This window comes from Prionailurus viverrinus, chromosome B4, assembly GCF_022837055.1.
Source record: "Prionailurus viverrinus isolate Anna chromosome B4, UM_Priviv_1.0, whole genome shotgun sequence".
In the NCBI taxonomy this organism is placed as follows: Eukaryota; Metazoa; Chordata; class Mammalia; order Carnivora; family Felidae; genus Prionailurus; species Prionailurus viverrinus.
In genome coordinates, this window is record NC_062567.1 from 73,939,409 (window position 1) to 73,961,552 (window position 22,144).

General features: G+C 53.4%; 1 protein-coding gene across 2 annotated transcripts in view; it reads left to right on the forward strand.

Moving 5' to 3' along the window:
* Window positions 1-22,027, forward strand: part of ASIC1 (acid sensing ion channel subunit 1) — a 47,886-nt gene extending 25,859 nt beyond the window's left edge. The window contains exons 1-10 of one of the 2 annotated variants that reach the window (XM_047865887.1): window positions 12,728-13,381; window positions 16,066-16,216; window positions 16,812-16,939; window positions 17,222-17,372; window positions 17,753-17,809; window positions 18,280-18,433; window positions 18,877-18,968; window positions 19,468-19,547; window positions 19,636-19,740; window positions 19,905-22,027. In XM_047865887.1, coding sequence (XP_047721843.1) covers window positions 12,728-13,381; window positions 16,066-16,216; window positions 16,812-16,939; window positions 17,222-17,372; window positions 17,753-17,809; window positions 18,280-18,433; window positions 18,877-18,968; window positions 19,468-19,547; window positions 19,636-19,740; window positions 19,905-20,009 — 1,677 coding nt within the window. In that variant the 3' untranslated portion in view covers window positions 20,010-22,027. Of the gene's footprint in view, window positions 1-12,727; window positions 13,382-16,065; window positions 16,217-16,811; window positions 16,940-17,221; window positions 17,373-17,752; window positions 17,810-18,279; window positions 18,434-18,876; window positions 18,969-19,467; window positions 19,548-19,635; window positions 19,741-19,904 lie in introns of those variants that run through there. The other variant, XM_047865888.1, reaches the window with a different exon arrangement.
* Window positions 22,028-22,144: the final 117 nt, after the last annotated feature.

Genomic DNA, 22,144 nt, shown 5'->3' on the forward strand with positions numbered 1-22,144 from the left:
GGCTGCCTCAAAGCCAGCATCCCAAGGAGGGTTAGGAGAACTGACTTGCATCTCATGTGCCAGGTGATCCTGGGCAAGTCCTATAGATTCCTGAGCGGTTGCAACCAGACAGGCTGGAAAGGGCCCAGAGAACCTGGAGCCATGTGTGAAAAATAACACCAGATGAGAGAACGATGCTTATAACCCTTCAGAATGCTTTGTAGGCTGTCCTTCAATCCCCTGGATAAACAGCCACATTATCTCTATTTTACAAATGCACAAACTGAGGCACAGAGAGGTAGAATGAGTTGCCTGAGTTCACGTAGTTGGTTAGTGACAGATTCAGGATTAGAACTCATGTCTCATTAAGTTCCAATGAAGTGTACTCTCTGTTAATATTGTTGGCCCTGGTGTCATTGTATCCATTTCCAATCCTGATCATTGCTCTTTGAAAACCCAGCCTCCCCTAGGACCCCCTTGCTATCCATGCCTGCCCCCAATTCTCCGCTCTCAGATATTCCCTTTTCTTCCTGCCCGTTTCCCCCCCTCCTTGCCTGCTTCCTCCCAGAATTATGGGAGCATGAACTGCATTTGCTTGTGTAGAAATGTTGGAGCTGTGGCCATGCTTGTTTTCTCCTGCTGAGGTTACACAAGGATTCCCAATTTCCTTACGCCCTGCTCTGCCGACCAGCTTCATGTGCCTTTGTCAATCCTGCCGGACAAAGGTTGCAGGACTACACTCCTTGCCGAGCCAAGCTGACGGGGAGCCTAGAATGGCGCGTTAACCACTTCCCTCTTTCCTTCCTCGAAACAGAAAAGTCCTGGATTCTCCAGAGCCTGAGACCAAAGGGTTCCCGGGCTCACCAACTGTATACCCATGAGTGGCAGAAGCGGGCGAAGGTAGAAGTAAGGCAGAGCCTTCCTCTGTAACATACCCAGTGTACAGGCAGAAGGGACCAGCAAGAAAGAGAAAACCCATTAGCTTGAATGGCTTGTAATTCTGGACAGTGGGCAGAATACTTGGCTCAACCCGAGAAGGTGTAAAGCAGCGGTTTAATTAGTCCGTAGAAAGTGTTCAGTTGAGGCTCCATTTGTCCCTCATGCCCAGAAAGATTCCAAGTGGTGATGCCGAGACACGTTCGGTTCGTGAAATTGGAGATACTGAATTGTGATCGGTCCATGTTATCTGAGGGAACAATTCTAAGTAGACAGATGGACATATGACTGGTTCACAAAGCTCTGGAACAGTCTGAGTTCTTCCTCTTGCTTGGGGTTGGGGTAAGGGGAGACACAAGAACTAGTAACCTGCAGACTCAGCACTGGCACCTCTTGGTTCTGGGTCGCCAGGGAAGACTAGGTTTTGGATGTTTCTGAGCTCACGTCAAAGACCTGACCCTGAATCTGGCTGCACCCAAACCTCTCAACCCCTCTTTCCACCCTCTCTCATAGATCTCCCTGCCCGCCCCTTTCCATGTCAGGAACTATACCACTTCCGCCAATAGGGATGTTACTACACACATGGGAGTTTGGTTGTGAATCCATGTCTGACATCTCCCCAGTGGAAAGGAAGGGCTCAGGCCCTCTCCTCCAGCTCCCTGGTACTAAGGGGCACAGACACTCGTTGCCGGATGCTCCACCTTCTCTCTCTTCTTCTTTGGTCTAATAGTTAACATCTGCCTCTCCATCCTTGCCATTCTCTGCTAGGCCAAGAGGTATGTACTTAGCCCCTGGACAGACAGGGCACTGACGGAAAGCATTTGCCTATTGGGTCAGAGCTCCGGAGAGACTGTCCTGGCATCTTCTGCTGCCTTGAAACAGAGGTTCTAACTAGGAATCCAAGCCCTGGCTCACAGTTTTTGCAAAATATAGCGTGCAGAGGTACATGTGAATTCCTCTCCTGGTTTCCAAGGGCAAAGCTTATCCAACAGTGAGAACCTTGCTCATGGGGGACAGGTCAGGGGGCATAGGAAGGGCATATTCTGGTCCCTCAAAGACCCCAGCTTCTCTAGCAGGGGCCTGCAGTGACAAGTGTTTCCCCCAGACGTGCTTCTGAATCCAGCTCAACCGTAGGGGATGGACTGGTGGTCACAGAGTGTTTGACTGGGTCCATCCCCCAGCCATAGCTGAGTTGGCTTTGGAGAGTAGGAATACATTTGGGGAACCTGGGCTAAATCTGGAAGAAACTGATTTGGAAACTCTTTGGGACTGAAGAGGCAGAGGGCAGAGGGCAGACATTAGCGTCTCTCTCCTGAGCTACCATAAGAGCAACCAGAGACCCGCTCTCAAGGACCCTGTCTTCCCTGTCCACTTCTTTTCCTTTGAGGCGGGGTGCTTCGTTGCCAGGGCAACAGGGTCTGGGGCTCCGCTCTCTCCCACCCCAGCTCGAGGCCAGTCAGGCCACGGCAGGGCAGGGGTTCCGTGGAGGGGGACCAGGGGTGCAGCTGTCTGCCAGTGTCTGGGTGGGGGCCGGAGGGAGTGAGCACAGTCGCAGCTGGTGCCAGCCTCCAGCTGCACCTTATCTGTCCCTGGCAGTGGGAGCGCCTGTGTGGCTGGAATGCTGAACAGCACCAGGGGAGGGGGCTGGCAGATGGCTGCCCAGTCAGCCCTATGCCACCCCCCTCCTCCAGCTGAGACCCAGAGCCTTTGCCTGGGGGAGAGAGAGTGGGGAATTCATTTCTGGACCCTGGAAGAGAAGGAAGGGGAGGGCAGAAAATGGAAATCCTTGGGGTGGGTATGCAGTGGAGATAGTATTCTCTCTCAGGTGGGGGTGGAATTGGGGGATAAGGGATTGAGGTGCCTACAGGAGTCCCCCCCACCCCGCGCCAGGACCCAGAGGCACAGAAATCCCCCTAAGATTCTGGAAGGGGACAGGACTTTTCTGGATCACCTAGAGGGGTAAGAAGCAGATATAAGAAGTGGGTGTAGGTGGGTGATCCTGGGACCTGGAGAGGGGAGGGAGCAGCCATCTTATAGCAAGCTGAGCCGGGGTGCAGGTCCCAGAGAGAGCCAGGGCTAGCATGGGAGCATCCTTATCCCCAACTTGGCTCTGCCCCTTCACTGACACCCCTCACACCCACACGCCCTGGCTTGCCTCATCCCCCTCCTACCGCATAGCAGCTCAGACCTCACTGAGTCTGTTCCCTCCAGCTAGCAGGGAACGGAGGCTGCTGAGGGGAAAAGCTGCCCAGACTGCTACATAGAGAGCAGGGTCCTGAGCAACCCTGCCCGGGGGCAAAGGCCCAGTGGTCTTTGGGGGGGGGGGGCGGCGGTTGACGGGGAGCATGCACAGATTGCAGAGGGACCGGAGAGGCGGGGAAGTTAACTTTGGAGGAGGGCATTCCTTCCAGCCTTATCCTTCTCTCCCTCCCTCCCTCAGAAGTGCCTGAGGTTGGAGGGAGGAGACGGGAGTAGAGCCAGGTGCAAGAATCCCGGGGACCCTGGTTGGGGTTTCTCCCTCTCTTTCCGTCTCTCTCTCACAAACATCCTTTGGATAACGTAGTTTCCCCTCTCACCTCCTCTCCCGGTCCTTTCTTCCTCCCCTGCCATTCTTGACTCCACCCCTCTCCCAGCTAAGAGGCTACTCTAAGTTAATTGATCTCTCGGCTGTTGGCTAAAGTAATAGGGAATTGATGTAAGTAACTAAGTGCCTCTGGGGGCAGAGTCGGAAGTGCAGGGGTGGAGGGAGCACCTCCAAGCCTTGGGCCTTTCTCCTGCCCCAGCCTGCAGAAAACTCAAAGGTAGGGTCACTGCTGCACCTGGTATGCATCCATCTGGGAAGCAGAGGGAGGCCTGCAGGGAGGTCCCGTTTCTGCTGCGGGTGGAGGTTGATTCTGAGCATGCTTCAACTTTGGTTCATTACTGTGACAGAGCCCTTTCTAAGGGCCAGGCCCCATGCTGGGTGCCAGAGACCCAGTCCCTGCCCTCAGGGAGCTTGGAGTTAAGTGTGGTACCCAGAGAGGCTCAGAGCCTAGAGAGTGGCGACAGTAACAAAGGAAGCCTCAGGGAACAGGGAGTAATGTGACTGGTACCAGAGGACCCTCGACATCTGGGTGGAGTCCTTCCAATCTCCCCAGGCCAGCTCAGCTATTCAGAAACTCTAGGGTTTTTTTTTTTTTAATGTTTATTTATTTATTCTTGAGAGAGAGAGAGAGAAAGACAGAGAGCGAGCAGGGGAAGGGCAGAGACAGAGAGAGGGAGAGAATCCCAAGCAGGCTCCATCTGGTCTGTCAGCACAGAGCCTCACGCGGGGCTCCAATCCACCAACTGTGAGATCATGACCTGAGCTGAAGTCAGATGCTTAACTGATTGAGCCACTCAGGCACCCGAGAAACTCCACTTTCATAGAATGTGTGGTGACTCTCCACCCCCACCCCCACCCGCTGCCATCCTCCCCCTGCAGATGCACAGCTCACTGCTCTCCAGCAGGGGTCATTGTCTGCCTCCAGCCAGGCACCCTAGGCACAAGCCTGCCCTCACGGTAGGTCTGAGGTGGCTGCTCCAGGAACTTCTACCCTCTGGCTGAGAACCTCCTAGTCAGGACTCTTGTGTGAGGATTCTGGGAGGCCAAACTGGGAAGCAGATAGCAAGAATGAGAAGTGATGCCTAGTTCTGGCAGAGGGCGAGGCTGGGCATGGGGACCCCTGGGTTCTATTTTAGGCATAGTTTCATCTGGCTTCACTTCTTAGCTTCTAGGCCCAATTTCCTGTGAGGAAAGGGGGCTCTAAGGAGTTTGCTAAATTCTTCTTTGCCTGGGGGCAGCCCCTCCCTCAGCCTCTGGGACTCTCTAGCTAAGCCCATGCTGGCCCATGTGTGGAATGGATGTATGGTACTGACTTTTCTGGACACATGGATCAGACATCTTGTGGGAAAAAAAATTATATATATGTTTTTATTTATTTTTGAGAGAGAGTGTGTGTGTGAGCAGGGGAGGGGCAGGGAGAGGGGGAGACAGAGGATCCAAAGCAGGCTCTGTGCTGACAGCAATGAGCCTGATGTGGGGCTCAGACTCACAAACCGTGAGATTATGACCTGAGCTGAAGTCAGACGCTCAACCCCCTGAGCCACCCAGGTGCCCCTTCCTTGTGGAAAATGTTAAAATGAGCACAAAAAGGCTGTGTATTCACCTTGAGGGGAAGTTCCCTTAAGAAACTCTAAGGACAGAGACTCTGGCATCCCAGGTTTTCTAAGGCCACCCCCCAGGGAAAGGGAGGACAAATTGTGATTTTTCTGAGCTACTATGAGTTCTTGGAAAGAAAACCCTTTCTCACCCTTCTCATCTGCACCTCCTTGATGTGGCTGCAGTCCCGGGGGCCCTGGGAAGTGGGGCTGTGTAGCTTAGTGCTGTGTGTCTCTAATCAGTATGTCACATCATCGGGCCAGGCTGGGGACATTCCTAGGGGTGAGACGGCTGCAGTGGCCTTGACCGTGAATAGCAGTCAACTCAGCCTTCCTAATGACACATTCGCTGCATGTGGGCCCCAAGTGGGCAAGCACACATGTGCACCTCCATGGTGGGGTCTGAGGATGAGAGAATGGGGATGTAGATTAGGTGAGGTGGACGTGTGTGGATGCGCATGGGGGCACACGCCGCTCAGTGTGGTTGTGGGAGGGAGCTTGTGTGCAGGCAAACCTCTGGTTGCATGCAGAGCACATAGCAGCAAAATTAATCATCTCTTCCAGTCGAGCTTTGCAATATACAAACTCCCTTAGCTTTAGCTCATGGTCCTCAATTCTGGGAGGCAGGAAGATATTAATATCTTCACTTGAAAGATGAGGAAACTGAGGCTCAGGGATGTTAGGTGACTTGTCTGAGGTCACATAGCCAGTGAATGCCAGAGTGGGACCTTGACTTCAGATCTTCTAGATCCAGGTTCTTTGTGTGTGACTGTGGGAGCAGATGTGTGGAGCAGGGTGGTGGGGGGAGGAGGGTGTCTGGCTTCCCAGCTTGCCGTGTTCTCTAAAGAAGCAGGAGGCAGGAAGGAAAAGGGTACAAAGGAGAAGGAGCCCCAGACTCAGGTTGGCCACACCAAGTCTCTTGATTCCTCTGCCTTTTCATTGCACCACCTGGCCAAATCCCGACCTTAGTAGATACACCCACCACTGGCTTTCCTCAGGGTGGCTCTAGGGCAACCAAGCTCTACCGGAGGAAGTCACACAATAGGCCAGCTTGAAATCACCTTGTGCCCATGATCGATATCCTGAAATGGGCCTGCAGTGCCACCTGGCAACCCCATTGTATTTTCCTGGTCACCTCGCTCTTCCCAATGACTACTGCAGACTTCTCCACTCATCTCAAACAGCCGCCCTTCCTAGCCGCCCCACTCACCCTCAGCAGATGACCTTGCCTCTTGCTCCACAGAGAAGATAGAAGCCTCAGAAGATAGAAGCTTCAGCCAAGAACTCGCCCTTCCTTTGGGCAGCGATCCCCAGAGGGGGGCATTCCTCTTATCGAGGCTGAAAATCTCAACCTATTCTTTCCATCTGATCTCCTACCTATATAGGAATTTTACCCTAAAGATTTTGCCCCTCCTTCTACGCTCGGTCTCTGCCTCTCCAGTGGAACCTACCTACTGACACTGAAACATGCTTATGATTCTCCCATCTAGAAATACATAGCTAAAACGACAGCTATCATTTATTGAGCACTTGCTATGTATCAGGGTTGAGGTTAAGATAAAAACCAAAACCAAAGGTCTCTCGACTCCACAGCTCCCTCCAGCTCCAGCTCGCACACTATCTCTCTGCTTCCTTTCACAGAAAAAAATTCTGAAAAGTGATGTTATATATTCCACTGTCTCCATTTCCTCATCTCAAACTCCCTCTTCAATCTGCTTCAGGCTGCCATCTGCCTGCCCCCAGCACTCCACCAAAATGGTTCTAGCTGCGGCCACCAGGGACCTCCATGTGGCCAGATCCTGCAAACATTCTTTATCCTTACTGTCTCAATAACATTCAAAAATGGTTGACCACCTCCTCTTTTTAAAACCGTTCTGTCCTGACACCCACACACTCTCGATTTTCCTCCTTTGTCTAGTTCCTCCTTCTCTGTCTCATTGCCAGTTCATTCTCTTTAACTTGGCTGTTCGATGTCAGCACTACTCAAGTCTCAATCCCAAGCTTTTCTCTTTTTATAAATCATGAGGGCACAATTTAATGGTGCAACTTGATGAATTTTTCATTAGTACATTTTTACATTGGTGTATCTTTTTTTTTTTAATTTTTTTTTAACGTTTATTTATTTTTGAGACAGAGAGAGACAGAGCATGAATGGGGCAGGGGCAGAGAGAGGGAGACACAGAATCGGAAGCAGGCTCCAGGCTCTGAGCCATCAGCCCAGAGCCCGACGCGGGGCTCGAACTCACAGACCGTGAGATCGTGACCTGAGCTGAAGTCGGACGCCCAACCGATTGAGCCACCCAGGCGCCCCGGTGTATCTTTTTTTTACATACAAGATTTTATTTTTAAGTAATCTCTACACCCAATGTGGGGCCCAAACCCATGACCTTGAGATCAAGAGTCACATGCCCTACCCACGCTAGCCAGGTGCCCCTGCATTGGTGTATCTCACAATGTTTTATTTTACGTATTACATCAGTATGTACTTACATTGGCATAAAAGTGTAAAACATTTCCAGCACCTTAGAAAGTTCCTTTAGGCCCTTTCCTAGTCAATACTGTCCCATAAGAGTTAACCATTATTCTGACTTCTGTCGGGACAGATAAGTTCCACCTGTTCTTGACGTTCCTAGAGTATATGTATCCTCCATACACACTTTTGTGCTTGTCTTCTTTTGCTTTCGATTTTGTCTGTGAGATTATCTTGTTTGGTGTGGTGGTAGTTAGCTCTTTGTCAATGCTGTGTTGTATCTCATTATATAAATATACCAAGATGTGTTTATCCATTCTACTCTTGCTAGACATTTGGGTTGTTATTAGTTTTTTGGCTATTATAAGTAAAGCTACCATGAACATTCTTGTTTATGTTTTCTGCTTGTCATAGGTACTCATTTCTTGGGTATATAACTAGGAGCTGTGGTTAAGTCACAGGTTGGGATTCTGTTTAGCTTCAGTGGATATTGACAAGTCAGGCTTGTTTGCTCTTTCTTTCTGTCTTTCTTTCTTTCTTTCACTTTCTATTCTATTCTTGGGCCATCTCATCTTCACGCATGACTTCAGTCAGCATCTATACACCAGCGAGTGCCAGATGTATGCCTCAGTCTAGCTCTCTCCTCTCGGCCTCAGCACCAGTGACCAATCTCCCACTTCACATCTCTACTCGGATGTCCCCAAGGCTCCAAAAACCCAGAAGGTGCAAAGCCAAATTCATCATCTTATCTCCCAAACTAGTCCTTGCCTTGTGTTCTGGCCTAGCGAGCCACCCCACCGTACAGCCACTTATGCAGACTAGAAATCATCCCTGACACTCCCATCTCCCTCACCGCCCTTAACCCAACCTGCCATTGTTGCCTCCCAAATATCCCTACCCTACTACCCTATACCAAGCCAGCCCACCACTCACCATCTTACCTAGACCCTGCAATCGTTTCCTAACAGGTCTTCCAGCAACCCCTCTGGCCACTCCAGAGTCCTTTCTTCAAAACACTGCTCTGATCACTTGAAATTCTCCCACGGTGTGCCTCCCATTGTCCTTGGACCAGAATCTTTGCTGTGGCCTTCAAAGCCCTGAGAGGTCTGGGTCCTGCATGTTCCTCCAGCCTGTTCTTACCCTGCCCTGGATTTCCAACTACATCCTCCTCTGCTCAGCTCTCTCCTTCCGTGGTCTTCAGGGCCTTTGCATGACTCTGCTCTCTAGAATACTCTTTCCCCCTGCCTCCCCCCCTACCCCCATGCAGACCTTTACCTAATTATGCCTCCTTATTCTTTAGATTTCAATTAAAACATCACTTCCTCAGAGAAACCTGCTTTGATTCCCAAGGCTGGGTCAGATCTCCCTGTCATTCACTCCCATAGAGCATATTATTTTTTTCATAGCACTTATCGTAGTTTGCGATTAAACATTTAGTTTTGCAATTTTTAGAAAATGGTGTCTGTCTCCCCCATCAGACAGTAAGTTCCACAAGGGCAAGATCCTGGTCCTTTATATATTCTTTTTTTTTTTTAAGTTTATTTATTTTGAGAGAAAGAGATGGAATGGGGGAGGGGCAGAGAGAGAGGGAGAGAGAGAATTCCAAGGAGGCTCTGCCCTGTCAGCATGGAGCCTGATGTGGGGCTCAATCTCACGAACTGTGAGCTCATGACCTGAACTGAAACCAAGACTCAGATGCTTAACCGACTGAGCCACCCAGGTGCCCCTATGTATTCTTCACGTGTCCTCAGTATGTAGATACTCAGTAAATATTTGATGAATAAATGAAAGAATGAAGAAGGAGGAAGGGATTTGGAGGGGGATGATCTAATCCTAGTCTCATGCCCATTACTTGCTCTCTATGAAACTTGAACAGATCATTGTGCCTCAGTTTCCTCATTTGTCGGGGGGGGTGTGTGTGAAGTTACTCAAACCTGCTTAATTCACTAGGTTGTATAAGGATCCCATGAGATATTAATTGAAGAGCATGAAACATTGTACAGATGTTGAGGGCGAGGGAGTTTAGAAAGACATGTGGAGAAAGTCAGAAACCACTGAGTCGCCACACACAGCTTAAGAGCGGTGCTGGGTAGGGAATGACACAGGGAAGGGTTGCATCCTTGGACAGAGGGTTCAGAATCGAGTGCTGCCCTACCTGCATTCTGCTTGCCCACTTCTCCTGGGCCCTCTGTGTGTGCTTGGGGGGGGGGGGCGGTCTGTGTGTGCTGCTTGATACTTTCCTTACCTCCCATTACTGTGAAAATTTTGGATTTGTCTACTGGAACAAGATGTGGTAGCAGAGAATGTTAGAGGATGGAGGAGGGAAGAAATGTGGTGTGTGTGTGTGTGTGTGTGTGTGTGTGTGTGTGTGTCTTTGTTGCCCCACAAGGCAGCTGTGTGTAGTGATGTGTAGGTGTGCAGTGTGGGTCTTTGTGTTGGTGTGGGGGAAGAAGTGTCCTGCCATGCTGGATGCGCCGTCCTCTGAAGCTGCTGTGTGTGCGCGTGCCCTTCTCTCTAGTGAAGCCTCGTGGTGGAAGTGGCTGTCCCCTGTCTTGGTGTCTTCCCTCTGGAAGTCTAACCTACCTCTCCGGCCAGAAGTCTGAAGGAGGGGAACAATGCCCTCTAGTGGGTGTGGAACGCACGGGCAGCTGTGGCTTCCCCACCCTCACCCCAGGCCTAGAACTTAACCTCTGAAACACACATCCTGAGGACAGGCAAAGCCTTCTAGAAGCTGAGGTCTGGGAGGGGGGTGCCCAGGTGGAGAAAATGCACACGGGACCAGAAACAGAAAAGGAACCCATGAATTCATACAGAAGAAGCCTGAGGACCACAGTCGAAGGGGGTTGGGGGGCGGTAATCTTTCTTCTCATCTCTTGAGTGACCTCTCTGGTTGCCCTGGGTGTTCCTGGTCTTCTTGGTTCTAGTTTCTTAACATGGTCCCTGGGTCTTGCTCTTTCATTTTCACGGTCTCTGTCTTCAAGAAGCTGTTGGTCACTGCTCATGCCTGAAGGGGCTTGAGCAGATTTGGACCCCTCATTCTGTGTCCTGAGTGGGTACTAACTTTGTCCTGTGCAATCAGGGAAGGCTTCTTGGAGGAAGTAACATGTGCGTAAGGTCTTGAAAAATGAGTAGAAATTCTCCAGATGGAGTCCAGGGAAGGCATGGAGCTGTGGATGAGCCTTGTGTGTATGCAGAATGGGAGAAGGGCATGGTGGCTAGGCACTAGACTGCTGTGGAAGGTTGGGGAAGGGAGGCTGGAAGGTAAGTTGCAAAGGCCTCATAGCTCCTCTTGCGATGGAGGTGATTTCACCAAGAGGCACTGGGGCGTGAAGGTCTCTATGCAGGAGAATGGTCAGAATTATATAAGGTGGGGAGAAACTACTGGGAGGCAGGGGATTGGGGAGAGCAGTTGGAAAGCCATTGTTTAGGCAGAAGAGGTGGAGGCCAGTCTGAGGGCAATGGTGAAAGATGGAGATGGGCCAGAGCTCAAACACCGCTCTTCTTCTGGGGCCTCTGTGTCCCTGGCAGCAAAGCTGAGGCCAAAGGTCCTATATTAGTCAGTTCTGCTGGTATCTGGCACCCTGCCTCCAATCCCCAACACACTCCAGGGTCTCTGCATGGAAACAGAGAAGGGAAGAGGTGTGGGAGCAGGGAGGGAGGGGAGAAAAGGAGGGGGAAGGAGGTCTGAGGCTGTGTGATGGTTAAGGAAGGGCAAGGCCCAGTAGACTCATCTGACCTCCACTGCTTACCTCTGGTCCTGCAAAGGAAGGGTTAACAGGCTTCCCCTCTCTCCCTCCCTTCCACTCCTCCCCTCAGGTCACCTTCTAGGCCCTAGAGACTTGGCTTGTGGCTCAAGTTCCTCAATCATTGGCCCTGAGTAATCAGAGCGCACAGAGGGGCCAGGGGCCTGGGGGCAGAGAATGGTAAACTGGGGGCAAGTCTCAGAGACTGAGCAGCCAGGGGTATGTATGAGGCTGAGGGTTTGGGGAACACCCCGAGTTGGTTCCTGACACTCTCCACCTGACCTAGCAGTATTCTCTGATCTCAATTTCTTCCACCTACCAGACAGAATTCCTCGAACTCCTCTCCTGGACGTTGAGGGGTGGGCAAGCTGGGAGGGGGAGTGGTGGTCTGCCAGGAAGCCTTTCAGCTGCAAGAGACAGGGTCCTCCCCCCCACTGGTGCCGGGAACTGGCCATAAATGAGTCTGTGGTCAGTGAGAGACCTCTGCTAATGGAACCTGGGCTGCCCCCCAAGCCACAGAAGGGAAAGGTGGAGGAGGGGAAAGTGACCTAAGTGTTGCTCAGCACAGGGGAGGGTGAGGACTTGAAGCTGAGCCAGAATCAGGGGAGGCAGGGGAGGATAAATGGGGTCAGGGACTGGCGGGAGGGAAATTGGAGGTCAAGGCAATGATTACAGGGGAATTAAGGGTTCAGGAAGTAACAGGGTAAATTGGGGTCAGGGCAGTGACTGAAAGGGAACTGGGGTCTTATGTGTGTATTGAGAGATGATGGGGGTATATGGTCAGTGAAATAATTGGGGGGATTATGGATCAGGGGGAGTCTTGGAGGAATTAGAGGTCTGAGAGAGCCGAGAGCGCAGAGGCTCTGATATCTCAGGGAAATGGCTGCACCAGGTGAGAATGGGGGCGAGGACCCAGAATTGGGACAGGAAGACCAAGGGAGATGCTGAGAAACCGATGGGATGGTGATAGGGAGCTTGAATGTCCTGGGGGAGGGGCAGGGACTGTGGCCCTGGGCTGTGGAAGCAAAGGAATCTGCTAGGTCCCATCTCACCTGGAGCCCCTAGGCTTGTCTAGGGTTTCCACTATCTTCAACCCCCTCTGTCCTGCTGGAGCTGGTGACAGGAAAGGGGCTCCCTCCTGTCCATCAGCCTCCCTTTCCCACCGCCATCCATTATTCATCAGCCCAGAGGCCCGCCCTGTGGCAGAGCAGGCAGGTCCTCCTCCCCACGCCCCGCCCAGTCTCAGCCCCATCTCAGCCACACTGCCACGAAGGCCCTGGCAGAGAAGGACAGCTGGCTGGCGGGGCGGAGGAGACCTGGCAGAAGGTCTGGGTGGCTGGCTCTGCCGGACCCTCCCTGAGATCACATCTGTCTCTCCCTTCACCTGCCAATCCCCAGTGCCAGGAAGCCCCTGGAGAAGATGCCCATCCAGATCTTCTGCTCTGTGTCATTCTCCTCTGGAGAGGAAGCCCCAGGGCCCTTGGGAGATGTTTGGGGTCCGCACCAGCGGCGGCAGCGGGACAAGTCAGAATCAGAAGAGGAGGAAGAGAAGGAAAAGGAGGCAGTGAGGAAGAAGGCTAGAGAGGGGGATTCGCCCGTGGATTTGGTGGCCTTTGCCAACAGCTGCACCCTGCATGGCACCAGCCACATCTTCGTGGAGGGGGGTCCAGGGCCGAGGCAGGCCCTGTGGGCAGTGGCCTTTGTTCTGGCACTGGGTGCCTTCTTGTGCCAGGTAGGGGACCGCGTTGCCTATTACCTCAGCTACCCGCACGTGACTCTGCTAGACGAGGTGGCCACCACGGAGCTGGCCTTCCCGGCGGTCACCCTCTGCAACACTAATGCTGTGCGGCTGTCCCAGCTCAGCTACCCCGACTTGCTCTACCTGGCCCCCATGCTGGGGCTGGATGAAAGTGATGACCCTGGGGTGCCTCTGGCCCCACCAGGGCCTGAGGCCTTCTCTGGGGAGCCCTTTAACCTGCACCGCTTCTACAATCGCTCTTGCCACCGGCTGGAGGACATGCTGCTCTATTGTTCCTACTGCGGGGGGCCCTGTGGCCCTCACAACTTCTCGGTGGTGAGTGGGGGCCCGGGCCGGGCGTAGCACCCTAAGCGTGTCTGACATGGCACACCCTGACTGTCGCCTCCTGGGGCTGGGGCTGGTGACCACCTCCCCTGCCTCACCTGGGCCACCCACACTTTATGACCTGTCTCAGAGAGACCTGGCCAGAGCTTGCCCCGGGAGCCCCAGGGTCTGGAACCGGGCTGCTATTTTCGGGTCTGTGCCGTCCTGCTCTTCCTGTTAGAATCTTGAAATTCATCTGTGCTAGTTGGTAATTAGCTGCTGCCCTGAGGCCCCTGGTGTCTCCCTGAATATTCTCCAGCATCTCCAGCCCTTTCCCAGACCTCCCTGCGATCGAGCAGGGCCTAGGGCCTTAGTCTGTCTTTGGGGTCAACCTTTGGTCTGATGGTGGGTACCTATTCCTGGCCTTAACAATTTTGACTGTCACTCCTGGACTGGAGCTGGGGCAGGTATAACCTGGTCTCTGGAGGCACAGAAGAAGAGCGTGGAAGGGAGGTGGAGGGGTGGGGACAGCCCCCAACTCCACCCCACCACACCCCTTCTCAGTAATGACCACAGCAGGGATATCAGTGCATCCTCATGTGGTCTTTCAGTGTTCCTCCTACAGTGTGTGTGTGTGTGTGTGTGTGTGTGTGTGTGTCTGTCTGTCTGTCTGTCTATCTGAGGGAGAACAACAGACCTCCTCTAAATCCTGCCTTTCCCCTCCAGCTCTGAGTGACTAGGGATCCTCTTGCCCAGGGAAGCCTTCAGTGGGAGTCAGCCTCCTGCTCGCCCTCCCACTCTGGAGTTTAGGGTCCTTGCTGAGGCACCAAGTGGCACCCCTTCCCCTCCCCAGTTCAGCTTCCAGTTCTGTCTGGCCTGACTCCTCTCCTGCCCCCTCCAGGTGCCAGATGCCTGGCCTTCCCTTCCCCCACATCTGTCCCTCCATCCCCCACCTCGTCCATAGCGCAGGAGCAGGTGGCTGTCATCAGTGTGTTGTGGACCAACCGCAGACAGGGACCTCGAGGTTTTGGCCACTGGATCTCAGGCGGGCCGGGAAATACAGGAACGTGGGATAACAAAGGGGTCAACTTAGCCGCCTCTGGACCTGAGGGTAGAACACTTCTCACATAGAACCACCAGGTGGCAGCAGCAGTCCACTGGTCAACCTCACAGCCCTCAGCCCAGGCAGGGCTGGTGCTCTGGGCCACCTGGGGTGCCTCACCTTCCAGATGGAGGGTAGGCATGGGTGTGCGTCTGGAGCCTGTGACTGAGCGCCACAAAACTTCCTTGTGGGGCTGGGGGATTGGGAATTGTTGGAGTTCTGTCTCTACTTCATCTCTGGGCCTTACCCACAGAATAGAGGAGAGCACATGTTTTCTTTTCTGAATGGGGGAGGAGGCTGTTTCAGGAAGGGGAAGGGCACAGGGATTCTATTTCTTAGGAACCTCCATATACCCCCACTGCTCTGGTCTGGCCTAACACTGTCTTTCTCTTTCCCTGGGCTGTGTCTGTAGACCTTCTGACTTGCTTTGTGGACTCTGTCACCATCAAGCAGTAGTCAAAGCATACTCACCCCATTTGTGGGAACCTGGAAACATTCAGGCAAGCAGCAGGGAGAGGGCCATAAAGAATTGGTTCACTCTTCTCTCCGTGGCTGTGTGGTCAGAGCTGTGATAAGGGCTGCTCTGAGGGATGGGCTGGAGAGACTGCCCCCAGGGCTCAGATCTCCTCTGAGGCCCTCATAGTTCTGCACAAACATTGCCAAGCATACCATGCCCTGAATGCTCAGTACCAAATCCTGGGAGAGGAGATGCTGGTGCTTGGGTGAGCATGGTCCTTGGGATGGCAACTAGGTCCGCTTTCAGGTTCTGGTGATGATGGGACAACGATGGACATAAGGGGCTACTTGCTAGAGAAAACTAAAAAGCTTCGCTTGGTTTGGGGGAAGGATCTCGGGGAGAGCAAGATTTCAGATGCCTGGGGCAAAATCCGGGAAAAGAGAAATCATATCTCAGAAGGCCCCAGGATCTTGGGCCTGAGGAGGGGGCCTCAAGGAGGGAGTCTCAAGGAGGGACCAGGAGTATGGCAGTGACGGGATCCTGGTGATGGAGGTGTATATATGTCAGGGTCCCAGCAGGAAAAAGACTGCCACTCAGATAGTCTAATTGAAAAGACTTGAACAAAGGGTCTATTTACAGAGCTGTGGGCAGAGTTAAGGAAACTCTGCCTGAAGGGGCCTGAGGCACCTAGTGATAGTGGGAAGTTGTCACATACAAGTTAAAGGGGTACAGGGAGGCAGCGGTGCTATGCGGGGAGCCCTCCTGGCAGGGTCTGTAGTTACAGGGTCTAAACCACTGCCAGAACATTTTCAGAGGGGAGAAGGGTGGGGAAGGATGAACACCCGGATCTCTGTCTCCTTCTGCCCTCTGATCCCTTAGTGATAGCTCCCAGTGGCCATCCCGAACCCAGAGCCTGTCCAAGTGACAAAGGGGCACGGACAGCACACTCCGTCAGGATCAGCTTTCCAGGGCACAGAGCAGGGCAAAGAAGGGCAGCGAATGAGTGAGGAGGAGGACAAATGGAGAACGGGCTACATAGAAGGAATCATTCCTGAGCAGCCGAGGGGTCTGGGGACAGCCCTTGGTAGGTAGGGGGCGCTGCCAGGACTCTCAGGTTCTTCACTCTGCCTTCACCAGGTCTTCACACGGTATGGAAAGTGCTACACATTCAACTCAGGCCGAGATGGGCGTCCACGGCTGAAGACCATGAAGGGTGGGACTGGCAATGGGCTGGAGATCATGCTGGACATCCAGCAGGACGAGTACCTGCCCGTATGGGGAGAGACTGGTATGTCACTTCTCTCTGAGACCCCTTCCCGTGGCCCTAGTCATCAGCCTCCACCAGGGGACTCCTGAGCTTCACTGTGGGGCCCGAGGCAGGACTTGGGCTCTCCTCCCTTCTTCCTAGCATCTTGCCATCTCCATCTCTGACTCTACCTGAATGCCACCCTCACAGTTCTCTGGCTCCCCCTTCCTGGCTCAGTTACTCTCCAAGGTAACCAGCCATCCCTTTCCATCAGTGGCCGCCACTCGCTCTATAAATAACTCCCTCTCTTCTTGGGCCGTCTGCCGTTAGTCTGGTCCCAGGGGGCCTTGGGACTGAGAGACATGAGGAGAAGAGAGAAAAGGAGAGGGAGAAATAGATAGTGTCTGGGAAAGAATATGAAACGTCGATAAGAAAAGTATGTAGGTTGCAGGGTTCATCAGGGCAGCATGCAGTTAGCAAACCCAAAAGGATCCTGGGGATGGGCCCCATAGACTAACCCCTCTCCCCGTCCCAGTGTGCACTGTGCTTATTCCTAGGAGAGGTGGCATGACCCCAGCTCTGAAGGAGGTTAGGGAGTCAGAAGCCTTCCCGATACACACCCCCCTCATTCCCATAGATGAGACGTCCTTCGAAGCGGGCATCAAAGTCCAGATCCACAGTCAGGATGAACCTCCCTTCATCGACCAGCTGGGCTTTGGTGTGGCCCCAGGGTTCCAGACCTTTGTGTCCTGCCAGGAGCAGCGGGTGAGAGGACCACGGGAGGCTGGTCCCAGGGTGGGGTGTTGAGGGGTCAAGATGGAGTGGTGGGCAATCAATACAGGAGGGATGGGTGAGATAGGGTCTGGGTTTCAGTCTGACTAGTGAGAAGCATGAATGAACAGGAATGCTCTGTAAACTCTGAGACCCTCAGAGTCTGCAGAGGGAGAGGGGGCAGGACTCCTGAGTTCTGCATCTTGTCAGACAAGTCCGTCAAGGTGACTCGGGGAGAAGTCCCCACACCCCCCAGCTCCCCGGCTCTCCCAGCAGCTCATCTACCTGCCCCCGCCCTGGGGCACCTGCAAAGCTGTTACCATGGACTCGGATTTCTTCGACTCCTACAGCATAACTGCCTGCCGCATCGACTGTGAGACACGCTACCTGGTGGAGAACTGTAACTGTCGCATGGTGCACATGCCAGGTCAGGCCCCAAAGCTCCAGACACAGTCTTGGGGCCCCTCAGCCTGCATTGCCTCTCACCAGCTCCCCATGCATATCAACCACCTGCCAACACGGAAGCAAGATTAACTGGCTTCTCCCCACCACAGTTCTAGCCCCATCCATATTCCTATGGCTCTTGTCCCTCTGACCTCAATTCCTGACTGTACCCGTCAGAAAGTGTGGAAAGCATCCAAGAGGGGTGTGGACTGTGGGGTGGGTCACCTTCAGGACAGACTGGGGGCTGGCTAGTCCTGCCCTCCCACCCTCTCCTAGTTTCCAGTTTCTAGGCCCTTAATACCACCATCGTCAGAAGACCCCTTTAATCTCCATCCTGCACCACTGTCTTTTCTCCTCTGTTAGGGGATGCCCCATACTGCACTCCAGAACAGTACAAGGAGTGTGCGGATCCTGCTCTGGGTGAGCACCCCTGTCCTGGGGTAGTCTGGGGGAAGGAAGGAGCCACGTGCATGGGGGTTTCAGACCAAGTTCCCAGAAGCTTCAGATAACTCCTGGATCAGGCTTCACTTGAACTCTCTCTCCTGTGTCTGACCTCAGCAAGGCAGGGAATGGCATCTCTAGAGGCCCCTGTGAAAAATGAACTGGGCTCACCCGGGAGGGGCCCTCACCCTCTCTCGTCAACACCTCAGCTGGTTGACCCCCAAGGGCCCTGAAGCAATGAGATACAGGATTATGAAATATCCATGGGGAGGCTGGGTGAGGATCAGCACAGGGTGGGCACAGGGCAGGCACAGGGTTGAGGCAAAGGACAGGTCAGGTAAAGAGAAGGGGATCCAGGCTTCCTTTGGACAGGGCCAGGATGTTCATGTTGGGAAGGTGCTGGCCGAAGAGCCCCACTCAACTGGTGCCTCTCACCTGGTCGGGCACAGACTTCCTGGTGGAGAAGGACCAGGAATACTGTGTGTGTGAAATGCCCTGCAACCTAACCCGCTATGGCAAGGAGCTGTCCATGGTCAAGATCCCCAGCAAAGCGTCAGCCAAGTACCTGGCCAAGAAGTTCAACAAGTCTGAGCAGTACATAGGGTAAGGGCTCTAACTGTGCAGGGCAGGGCCCTTGGGCTGGGACTGTAAAGGGTATAACGGGGCTTTGAGGGGCCAGCAGACAGGAGGAGGTTGAGATCACAAGGAGAAGGCAACCAAGGAGTCTGGGGTGGGCATGGAGGGCAGATCTAGCTGGAGCAAGCAAGCAAAGGAAGCACCTCTCTTTCCTCCTTGCTTCATTCGCTATCTTCATCCGCACTGCTACAACTGGGGTCACTCCACACTTGCCAGTGTGCGGAGTGTCTTTTCATAGGTGCCATCACACTTAATCCTTACAACAATCCTAAAAGGCAGGTACCCCCATCGACATCTCATTTTATGGACATGGAGACAGATTCAAAGAGGATAACTTGCTAAGGTCACCTAGCTAGTAAGGGACAGAGATGTGACTTGAACCTAGGTCTCCTCCCCCAACCCCTTTGCAGGGAGAACATCCTGGTGCTGGACATTTTCTTTGAAGTCCTCAACTATGAGACTATTGAGCAGAAGAAGGCCTATGAAATTGCAGGGCTCCTGGGTGAGCTGCTCATGGCACTGTCCCCTTCCCATGCCATGGGCATGGCGTGACACCCTACTACCCAAAGCAGGCTGCCTACCTCTGTCCCGCAAGTTCCTTCCTCGCCTGCCATCCCCCCGGGTCCTTTCCCCAAACTCTGTTGTCTTGGTATATAGTGGGAGGAGGGGGCTGAACCTTCTCTTAGGGCAAAGTGGTAGAGACAGGCCTGTGGGCATGAAGGGGGGACTCTTTCATAAGCCTTTGAAAATTTACCCGGAAAATGAATGTTGGGGTATATTGTATTTTCTGAATAACACCTGTTGACTTTAGAAAAGTTAAAAAAAAAATGCAGAAAAGCATGGAGAAGAAAATAAACCCCACCAGAATCGCTTTGTGCTCCTTCTGTGCAAAGGCTGTGGATCTTTTTGCAAATACGACTTAACTGTCCCTGTCCCAGTAAGCTTTGCTGCTTCCAAGGTGTCCTGACACCACTAACCTCCCTGTGCCCCCTCCCCTGCAGGTGACATTGGAGGCCAGATGGGCCTGTTCATTGGGGCCAGCATCCTCACAGTACTGGAGCTCTTTGACTACGCCTATGAGGTAATTGTCGGTGGGCCGTCGGGGTGGGGCCACAGGCGCTGCAGGGTTCCGGCCTGCCAAACCACTCACCACCCCACCTCTGTCTCAGGTCATTAAGCACAAGCTGTGCAGAAGAGGAAAGTGCCAGAAGGAGGCCAAAAGGAGCAGCGCGGACAAGGGTGTGGCCCTTAGCCTGGATGACGTCAAAAGACATGTGAGGGAGCAAGAGAGGGGTGCCCTCCGGCCCTGCCCCTTCCCCCCCGCCCCCCAGCCCCAGGACCACCCCCCTCGCCACCTCTTCTCCTTTGCCTCCCCCGAGCCCCAGCACCACCTGTCGCCCTTCTGATAACCAGTCCCTGTCCTGTGCCGTTCCCCTAGAACCCGTGTGAGAGCCTCCGGGGCCATCCTGCCGGGATGACGTATGCTGCCAACATCCTACCTCACCATCCGGCCCGAGGCACTTTTGAGGACTTTACCTGCTGAGCCCCGCAGGCCACTGTACCAAAGGCCTAGGTGGGGAGGGCTAGGAGAATAAGGGGGCCCTCAGTTGCGCCCCTCCACATCTGCCCTGGGGACTCACTCCCCCCTCCCAAGGTAGTCCCCCACTCCTGGGCAGTCCTTTCCTCTTGTCTGTGGTGAGGAAGGAGTCTTGACCATAGAGCCCTCTCCCTGCCTCTATCCCGTTCTTTTTATTTTTACTGAAACTAATCTAAAAAAAAAACTTTAAAAAAACTAAAAAACTAAAAACTAAAAAGAGAGAATGGGGCAGGTGACCTCAGGCTGCCCCTTTCTGCTCCATGCTGCCTCCCCCAGCTCCCAGCCTGAATTATGTCTGTCTGGCTGTCTGTCATCTGACTGTCCACCTACATTCTGCTGCCACCAGTCACCAAAGCCCCTCCCAGTGGGGGGTGGAGGGGATCCTTGGGGTCTGGAATTTGGCCCCGAATCAGAGAATGTACCTTGAAGGGGAGAGCTAGTTGCGGGGGGGGGGGGGGGGGGGGAGGCTTCCCCAGCCTTAAGAGACCCTCTCAGCCCAGTGTCCCCCCAACCACAAATTTCCAGGCAAGAACTAAGACCCTAGTCCCCATTCCCACCCCCTTACATGTGAAGTCTCTATCTAGGGAGTTGGGGATGGGAATACCCCGAAGAAGTGGATGATGGGGAGAAGATGTGGCCCTGGTGCTGTAGGCCACATCCTGATACCTACAAGTTCACCCCCACCCCAGAACTGCTGGAGAGAAATCCCAAGAGGTAGCACTCCTCTACTGTCCCATGAAAGATCCAGCTGGTTGGCTTCCAGCTCAGGGAGAGGGACACTGGTGCCTAACCTCACTGGTCCCTCTCCCAGGGGCCCCTGCGGAGGGCCGCATCCATAAATTTTCTTATGGAACTCTCCCAAGTCCTCTCCCCCAACTTCATTTGCTTCTCTCAACAACCTCATCTGCATTTTCTATTTCTATATGATACAGACTCTATATTGCTATATCTCTGTATATACTTTCCCCTAACTCTGTCTGTCTCTGCCCCATCCCCTCTTGTCTCTAAGAACCATCCTTCCGCTCCAAGTCCCCCTTTCTGTGTTTCTACTCCCTCCCTGGTCTCTGAATGCCTTCGCCTGTATAAAGAGTTGGACTCTCTCCCCTGGTGTCTGTACTGTGTACACACATCCCTCTGAGAAGCACAAGGAGACGACACGCGCATTGTAACCTTCGCACTGTCTCGGTGGCGACATAAAGGAAGCTGTGAATCACAAGCTCTGCCTCTTTCTGGCCTCACCCTCTGCCCCCAACCCGGGCACCCTATGCCCTTCCCGTAGCCTTAACATTCCCTCTCCTGTTTCACAATCACAAAGCCCTTTGCCTGGCTGACTGTGGCCTCCCCAGGGAAGCGATAGCTGCGGAAAGAGACCCTGCCCAGGGAGTGGAGATCTGCTCTGCACACCAAGCCAAGGGTGTCAGAGACAAGGGGAACTACGGTCTTGTAGCTGGAGAGACAGAAGTTCAGGTCCTCAGCCAGTGACCTTTCCTTCCTTCTGGGTGCCCAGCCTCCTTTCCTCACCTGATACCTAAGCCCACCACTTCTATTTTCTGGTGAGGTATGGTTTGGTAATGGTGGGGAAAAATACAGGTTTAGAGGGGAAGTTGGAAGCTCTGCTCTTCTGTCTCTCCCTTCCTATCTTAATGAGAAATGAGTGAAGTAGAGGGCCTGCCATGCCCCCTCCCCCAGGCACTCCTCCTAGGCCAGAGCCCTACCCCTTCCCAGGCCTTCTCCGCCCAACTGTCTCTTGGTCTCCAACCCCAGAACAGGACCTGTGGCAGGTCACCTGTGCACTGCCTGGAGCTAGAGAGTGAGGCTATGGGATGTTGGGGGAGCTCTTGGTTCTTAGAAGTTCCTTGGAGATCAGACCTCTCCAGAGGGAAGCAGGAACAAGGCCAAGGGGTGTGCACCGGATGGAGAACAGCAGGCAGGGCTACGGGTGACGCATGCCTCTGGTCTAATAAACTGGGTTTCAACCATCTCTTCAGTTGTCGTTCTTCTCTTATTTGAAGAGTATTTGGGCCTTTCCACGAAGTGCCTAAAACTGAGCTTAGCTTAGGGCCAAACAACTGGGGAGGAGT